Source organism: Naumovozyma dairenensis, chromosome 7, assembly GCF_000227115.2.
Source record: "Naumovozyma dairenensis CBS 421 chromosome 7, complete genome".
NCBI lineage: Eukaryota > Fungi > Ascomycota > Saccharomycetes > Saccharomycetales > Saccharomycetaceae > Naumovozyma > Naumovozyma dairenensis.
In genome coordinates, this window is record NC_016485.2 from 1,534,379 (window position 1) to 1,542,961 (window position 8,583).

General features: G+C 34.5%; 5 protein-coding genes across 5 annotated transcripts; 2 read left to right on the forward strand and 3 right to left on the reverse strand.

Moving 5' to 3' along the window:
• Window positions 1-145: 145 nt before the first annotated feature.
• Window positions 146-1,210, forward strand: AIM23 (Aim23p; the record flags this gene model as incomplete). Its single annotated transcript, XM_003980228.1, has 1 exon — window positions 146-1,210. One exon carries the CDS (start codon window positions 146-148, stop codon window positions 1,208-1,210), a length of 1,065 nt encoding a protein of 354 aa, XP_003980277.1.
• Window positions 1,211-1,248: 38 nt separating this feature from the next.
• NDAI0G06190 (uncharacterized protein) lies at window positions 1,249-3,522 on the reverse strand (the record flags this gene model as incomplete). The annotated part of the gene is made up of 1 exon (XM_003980229.1): window positions 1,249-3,522. The coding sequence occupies one exon, from the start codon at window positions 3,520-3,522 to the stop codon at window positions 1,249-1,251; it is 2,274 nt and encodes a 757-aa protein (XP_003980278.1).
• A 585-nt stretch (window positions 3,523-4,107) lies between these two features.
• On the reverse strand, window positions 4,108-5,109 carry MRS3 (Fe(2+) transporter; the record flags this gene model as incomplete). Its single annotated transcript, XM_003980230.1, has 1 exon — window positions 4,108-5,109. The coding sequence occupies one exon, from the start codon at window positions 5,107-5,109 to the stop codon at window positions 4,108-4,110; it is 1,002 nt and encodes a 333-aa protein (XP_003980279.1).
• Window positions 5,110-6,437: 1,328 nt separating this feature from the next.
• DPI8 (Dpi8p) lies at window positions 6,438-6,665 on the forward strand (the record flags this gene model as incomplete). The annotated part of the gene is made up of 1 exon (XM_003980231.1): window positions 6,438-6,665. The coding sequence occupies one exon, from the start codon at window positions 6,438-6,440 to the stop codon at window positions 6,663-6,665; it is 228 nt and encodes a 75-aa protein (XP_003980280.1).
• Window positions 6,666-7,134: 469 nt separating this feature from the next.
• Window positions 7,135-8,376, reverse strand: LCB3 (sphinganine kinase LCB3; the record flags this gene model as incomplete). The annotated part of the gene is made up of 1 exon (XM_003980232.1): window positions 7,135-8,376. One exon carries the CDS (start codon window positions 8,374-8,376, stop codon window positions 7,135-7,137), a length of 1,242 nt encoding a protein of 413 aa, XP_003980281.1.
• Window positions 8,377-8,583: the final 207 nt, after the last annotated feature.

Consider the following 8,583-nt stretch of genomic DNA (forward strand, 5'->3'; position numbering starts at 1 on the left):
CCTACTCAATATTTATAGCGGAAAAGCGCTATAACCTGCCTATATATTTATATACTAAGTAGACATACAGTCTAACACTTCATAGAAGGAAAGAGACAATACAGGCTGGCAAACCACGAATTGTAAGTTGTCACATAAAGATTAGATGCTAGTACGAACTGTGAGGAATACATTATTATGCACGAGAAGGTTTCATAGAACGATACATCCCAATGCTGATTGGGAAAGTAATAATGGAGTACTTTTAGATCTTATCAGGGCTACAAAGAAAAAAGAACCACTTCAAAAGAAACGACCTGCTAATAGGTTACGAGCGAATCAACCTCCTAAACGACCCCCATCATCATGGAACAAAGAAGGCGAGGGATTATATCAGAAAGGCGGCCGAAGGAAACTTGTAATCAATTGGAAAACAGGTACCGATAGAGCCAAGGAAGCAATTAACTCAGTTATTGAAAAAATATTCACTATCAACTCTCATGGTTTTGTCAACTTTGTCAATCCTGAAACACATAATTTGGTGAATATCAATATACGTGATCTTATTAAGGGTCTCGATTTAACAAAAAAAGGGTTAAGCATTGTAAATATCGAGAAGGATCGTCGAAACAAACCCATACCATTGGTAAGATTTGTAGACTGTAAAGTAGCTTTAAAGACTTATTCGGATATAATTGCCAAAAAGAAAGAGGAGGAATTAGTGGCCTTAGGGGTTATTAAGAAACTGACCGGTGCTGGCAGTACAGATAAGAAAGAGACAACATTAAAGCATATCAAAATATCATGGCAAATCAGTATGGACGACTTATCTAATCAGAAAGCCCAAGAAATCATCAAGTTGCTGAAAAAGGGTTTCAAAGTTAATATATATATTGATGAGAAAAAAAGTACCGATTCTTCGAATTGGTTGGGATTATTTGACCATATTGAGGATCCAACGAAACCATCCAATATCAAGATTTCTAAGAAAGAATTAAACCAAAGGACCTCTATCATTAATAGATTGAATGATCTTCTCAATGAATATTCAAATAAACCTCTGATGGAGGGTAGCTTACAGACAAGAGTTCTAATGAAGTTGGCGCCTAAACCATCCGCAGTTGATAAACGGGACATAAAAAAGTTGAAAGAACAAAGAAAGAAGGAACGACAAGATAAACTATTAAAAAGAATTGAAAAGAAGAAATTGAAAGAAGCAGATAATAATTGAATGCGGGTGTTGATAGGATACTAGCTGCTGTTTAAAAATTAAACGACCATTACACTTCCTACTAATTGGTTTAACCCTAAACTCCCATATCCATCATGAGGTATACCGATAACTAATTTATGATCGTGGCTTAAGAACATAGTCTTACCAAAGTGAGTTGAACCTTTGCTGTTCCTTCTTGGATTTATTAGATGTAAGTGCTCCAATTTTTTATTGACAACGAGAACATACTCCTGATTTTCAAATGCATTTTCCAATTCTGTCATAGGTATTTTCCATATTGCGCCTGTGTCGTCATATATACCTGGCGACGAAATGAACATTACATTATTCTCATGATCATATTCAATGGAAGATCCAAATCCTATTTTATATTTTACTGGATCAACTGTAACTTTTAGCGCTAATGTTAAGTAATATTCTATACTACCATTATTTTCCCTGTAAATAAATACTCTATCAAAGAGATGTTGTGATATCGCAACATAGCTATCATTCCCACTTTGCCAAGTACAAAAGGAAACACCAAACATCCCATGCTGGCGGGACGGGATCTTCTTTATTGCGGATGCTGTTGACTCGTCTAAGCTTGTTATATTTTTCCCTTGGATGCAGAATTTTGGTAAACTGGTATTATTGAGAGTATTTAGCTCATATACATATACGATACCTTGACTCTGTGCAGTGATATAAAGTAGCCTATTCTTAGCATCATTGTTCATTCGAACGAAAGAAACTGCCATGGAAGACCCAAAATGATGATAAGGACCCTGTGAATAATTATCTTGAAGCATAATATTCGGAATCTTAGTAATCTCTAGATAAATTGGATCATGATTTGAAAACAAGTAAGGTAATAACTCCATACCTCGTATTATAAATACTCTCCCTTCCTCATGATCACCATAATACATACCAGATAGTAAAAGATCGGGAATACCATCACCTTTGATATCTAAAACTTGCGAAACTGTCAATTGGGAAGCATCTGATGTGAGGGAATCTCGTAAGACTAAGACTAATCGCAGTCCTCTAAAAATCCTGATAGAATTTAATCCAGGTTCTGAAACTACTAAAAAGTCAAAATCATACAGTGGGAAGGAATGAACTGCCGAACCATACATTGGCACCATTGGGATATGGGTTATCTCTTGTGTGTGTTCCAACTGGTCTGAAGTAAAGATTGACCATGGGATGAGGTAAATAGAACCTTGTGAATTTTCTAATGGCGCTCCAACTGCAAGGTACTGTTCGTTATCATCCATAAATCTACCAAGAGTTAGACTTGAGCCAAAGTTTGAAAAGGGAATCATTGGCGATATATACAAATGATTATCTTTGTATAACTCCAGGCTTAGAACCGACCGATAAGGATATATCACATATGGTTTATTTATTTCCTGATTATTACATATTTTTATTTCATTTTCAAAATCCTCTTTTGTGACATCTTGGTAATGGTTAAACAATGATTGAAATACGGGCACACATTTCCGTAATGTTGAAATTAAGTTGAATTCTCCTCCAAGCCAATAGTCTTGCAAAAATTCTCCTGATCGAGGTGATAGTCCATATGCTACGTTTAGAAGATTATTTCTATTATTTTTAAATGTGGATATTTCTGCATTAATTGCTGTTTCTCCAGTTTTCAGACATCTTTTTATTGTTTGAAAATCAATATTTTTCTGTTGGAAACCTGATCGTTCAATTAATTCTTCCACGTCTTCTTTTTTTGGTAAGGGCCAATTTTTTTCCAAATAAAAATCCCAAATATCGTTATTATCAGTACTTATCCTTGCCATTTTGCTTAATTGAATAAATTCACCCATAATGTCGATAAAATTATGAGCATTATCTACATCGCCATTGAATTCCAATTCACTAATTACTTTTAATAATCCATGATTTTTCCAATCAGGGACCAAAGAATGCCATGAAGTGTCAACTATTTGATGGATGAATACACCTAATAGTAAAGATTTCAAATTCAATGAATCCATAGAATTTGGAGTGTGTTTATATTTTTCTGACCATAGTTGAATACCGATATGCAAAAAGGGCGGCCAATGTGTAAATTCAGCAAATTCTTTCCAATCAGCATTATTTGGATCACAATTATATAATGCATCTGGGAAGAAGGAGCCTGCCTTTAAATATGAGTAATGGGTCCTTTTTAAATTATCCGGTGCAGATCTTGCGAGTAATGTCAGATGAGTGATGACACCTGCTGCATGAATAGTGGTAAGCCATAAAGAAAGGTAGAATACAAAGTATAGTATGGCTAAAGAGTTTGTTAGAAAAGTCAGTTTCATTTTGTTCTGCTTTGAGCAGATAACGTGTTATTTTTTACAGAAAATTAACCGTAACTACGATTCAATAAAATGAGCAAAATCTTGACAATACTGTTTAATTCCAATCTAGTCCAGATAAAAAGTGGATAGTAAGATTAATTCATCGAGGGTAGGAATATTGCTGCTATCTTTCTAGAAATCCAGGAAGGGTATCCTAATTTAGAGGGATTCCGTCTCTAATAATCGAGTTTCCTAATGCACATATTCTGGAACCAAACCAAGTCATCGCGCTTTCCCTTTAAAGTTCTCCGGGAAGGTAACTTTATATAGCCGAGTGGGACAGATATTGTTATCGAAGAGGCAGAAGATGAAAAATTCATACGAAAGGTAAATGTAGAATGATGTCAAACGGCACAATACATTTATAATCGCATCTTATACTATCGTATCATATGGGCTTAAATATTTATAGGTATACATATATGACTAAGCATATACAAGAGCTTACAAAAAAGTTCTGTAATGTCGCAAATTATGGGTTGCTTTATTAGTAATTACAAATTCTATCATAGATGTATATGGAATTAGACCAGCCCAGATTAGTGTTCATTCATCAACAGTTTCATCATCATAGTTTGCTTGTAGTAATTTTGTAGAGAATAAGAAATGTTTAGCACATTCATATGCGGTCCAAGAAATAGCTGTTGCGGGCATATTAGCAATAATTCTTGGTTTCAAACCTCTCCAAAACCCTTTCCACCCGTGTACTTGATATATTGCATTTGCTGCCTTTTTGAAAGTGTTTGCATTTTTGAATATTTCCATTGACACGGATTTACTACCACGTACTTGTAATACAGTCTTAATGCAATCCAATGGTGTCGTTATGGCGGCACATATGGTTCCACTTATCCCACCACATAAACAGTGAATTAAAGGGTTATAAACATGGGTTGGATTAAAAAATTTACTAGCAGATTCATAAATCATGAAATTGAAAGCTGCGAATGGAATGTTCATTGCAATAGTTGTTGGATATGAGTAATAGAATGCAGATATACCTTCATTTTGATATATTGATTTTGAAATGGACCAAACTGATGAATTTTCTTTCATTTTCAATAATTGCATTCGTTGCTTTATGGTATCGAATGGGTTCATTAATGCATCTGATGCGACAGTGGCCATGGCACCACTGAATGCTGTCTTTAAAGGTTGATGAGTTTCTAAATCTTCATCTTTAATCAAGTATGATTTCCAAAATTCATATGTAGCGAAGTATACTGCATGAGCAGGACCAGCACCTAATATGACAGATTGAACACCTTTCCATAGAGCGAACGAACCTTCAGCGGTGGATATCTTTGAGATTTGTGATATTATATTTTTGGCAGGCGGTATTGTTGAGGATCCATTCGTTGATTGTATTCGTGTTTTTAATGCATCTATGGGGAACATTATAGAATGTTCCATGATTCCTGCAAAGGCACCTGCCATTAGTTGGTGTGCTAATGGTGCATGTGATGGTAATGCTTCATAATCTGTATCTTCTATTGAATCATTCGCTACCGTAGAAGGAGTAGGTTTTGAACTTATCGAATTTGTCATGTTGAGAAACCTTATATGATAGTATTTGTATATCCAATATATGGATCAGGGAATTGTTTTGCTTTAGGGGAAAGTTCTAGGCTAATAACTAGACTCGTTTTGCCCTTTGGTCATGTAAAAGGGAAGAGCTCTAAGAAAATAAGCAACTGAGGAATTTTAATTGTGTACGAAGCAACTATAGATGTGTTATGCTTCTAGCAAATATTTTGAGATCGCGAATGTTCAATGGATACCAATGGTTTTTTAATTCTGCTGCTTCACGGAAGACTTGGCACTGAAGTTTTTCTAAAGGAATGAATTTAGGATTAGTTTTAGAAGAAAATGCAAAAACCCAAAAAATAAAAAGAATATCAGTTTAAGCTTTAAAATGTAGTTGAACTGGTTTTTATTTGATAGGAGTATTGTTCCTTCTTTCTCTTGCCTCGTAAATATCGATCCATTGCTATATATCTCGCTTTCAACTAACTTACTGTACGTACGTATATTGATTCTTAAACGCAGTCAGCTTTTTCGACGTGACAAATTTCAAATTTCAATAAACAGGCAACGTGAAAGTCTGGAACTTCTGGAAGTATCCGTCAGGTTTCAACGAGTAGTTGTTACTGTTTCCAAGTACCATCTTTTGAATATCCACTATTACCCGGTATAACATTCTAACCCAGACACCCATTGATGACAAAATAGAAACGGAATTTGTCGGACTTTTCCTGATTCGTTCGATAAGGAATTGGACCGAATTATGCCGTACTTTTTGACAGTCATTCTGGGCAACACCGGATATTTATGTGCGCTGGACTTTGGCGGCTAAAATTCTTAGAAGGTACCGATTACCCGAAATGGAAAATTGGAAATTGTTCTTGCAGGAAAGAACAATACGAAATAAGTCTATGACTGCTTCTTATTTATGGTACTTCAGTAGCTTTCCGTCGGGATTTAACTTGCGTATATATAACAAGCGTTTCGATGGGACTACGTACTTTACTGGGTTACTATGGACGACAAGTACGTATGCTTATCAAAAATATGGTAACTATAAGGTGAGAAAGGTGTCATTCGTCCTCTTATCGTACGGTGTGGAACCAACCGTTGGTAAGCAGTTTAACCATGGGAAACCAAAGGGTGTCTAAATCGGTTACTATCGTATCAGCCGAGTCAGCTATCAAACAATTCTAAAAAATGTATATAAACCCAAAGATATTACATACGTAGGTGAGTAGTTCTCTTGATAAATTTCTCTCAACCTTATGATTGTGTTGTCAATAGAGCAGGTCTGATTTTAAAACTGTATCACAATTCTATTCTGCACGTCCCTCTACACAAGAACAAGAATGATTGCACAAACTACTACAAGATTAGCCGCTACTGCAAATGCAACAAGGTCATTGGTGGTAAAGGGAATAACGAAGCCCGTTAGGAACTACGCTGCAGTGTTTAAGTATTCACCAGGAAATTCTTTCTCTTCTTTCAAAGAATACAGAGAAGTTGCCAAAAGTTACGGCCCTTTAAGTGCTGCATTAGCGACAAAGAGAAAATTAGCTAATGTTTCAACCATCTAAATGTATTAACATATTCTTATCCTTATTCTCATTGTCATTGTACATTCCCATTTTTTCATATATTCTATCCATGACGGTTTTACCCTTTTGCCCACGATACAGCGCTACGCTATCTCTTTTTTTCATACACATACATATATACACACACATATATATATATATATATCAGACAATAAGATATATTTTTTCAATCTGATTTAACTTCTAAGGATATGCCGTTTTATATACCTACGATTTTATATATTATGTCTGTATACCTTTAGTACCATCCATAAGGCACATATACCTTACTTCTTTTTAAGTGCCTGCCTATGAGCGTTCAACGAGAGTGAATAATTTCTTATGTTATGATTACATTGGTATAGTTTTTATATATGTTTTAAACCCTTATGTATCTATCAATAATTTTACAAAAATAAAATGTTCATTCTATCTATACAATTGAATGGTCCGACTTTGTTTCATCATATCAGAGATTGAAATAAGAAATTGCCTTAGGTGTTACCAGTACCACGACCATTGGAATTCCAGCATATATGATAAATCTTCCAATTATATCAATTTTCGGGAATCCGATAAATAAAGGACATTCATTTGCATTTTCTTTCGCACTCTTTTCGTGTAGTAAAGCCTTTTCTTTCCTATCGTCCTTGAAACGTAAAATCTTAATTAAAAATTGATAAACCAATGGTTTACTTAACGCGTATTTCCAAATAATAACACATGAAACACCAACTACGGTTCTCATAATACTATTGAATAATCCTTGATAATGAATTGAATAAACCAAGTTTAAATTAAATCTATTCATTATCCAATCACCAATCTCTAACCCGGAAACAACTCCAATAAATGCAACACTATCACCAAAACATGGACATTCATCAATTGGTTCAATATGATTAAATAATAAAAATAATCCTAACCCAATACTCCAAAGAGGGAACCATATATGTGAGGCACATTGGAAATCCTCTAAGAAATAATTTCTCAGACTTAATCTAACGATAGTACAAAAGGTACCAATAACTGCACCACTAATTAAATCTAATAACCCATGCATACCACAATATATTCTACCCAATACTAAAGTGAAGTAATAGAACAAAACCATTAAAATCAAACCAAATTTTTTCCAATGTAACAACAACAACCTGTCATTGTTTTGCCCCATAAAGAATAATTTCCAAATGAAATAAAACGCTACCCCAGTGGCATTCGCGGTATGAGAACTTGGAGCACCATATTCCTTCTCAGTATATTTACTCAACGTAATCCTATGTAAAGGTGGTGCTCTCGGTCTTGGTAAACACCAATAATCTTTAAAAAACCCACTCAAGTAAATAGAATACCCTAATATATAAACTAAATCTTTTGTCATTTCATAATTACCAAACCATACAGGCATTGGTAAGAAAATCACATAGAATGTATGCGATCCCATCATTGCTGTGTATGAGAAGAATAAATCATTCCAATATGATCTATATTTGGATTGCCATATGAATAATTGATCTGATTGATTCGTTGTGAATTTTACTAATTTCTCTCGCATTTGATATCTGAAATTGGATTTCATACGTTCTCGGAAATGAGAGGAGGGATGATTCCCTGGGTCTAAGAGTAAGTTTGGTTCTTGTAAATCATTAGGGTTAGATAATCTTCTTGCTCTTTGCTTGAGACCCTTTATACTTTCTTGTTGTGGTGCCATTGGATGTGTTTCTTTTTTGCTTTGTTTCTTTTATGGTACAGGAAAGGTTATATCATATAAAGTGACTATTATTGTTTTATTTGGTGGCAGCCTCAATAATATATATATATATATATATATATATATGGCTTATATGCGTTGGTCTGTTCTTGTTTCCTAAGTTTCCTTTCTACTTACATCGTAAGTTTTATTTTACTATACGAGTAA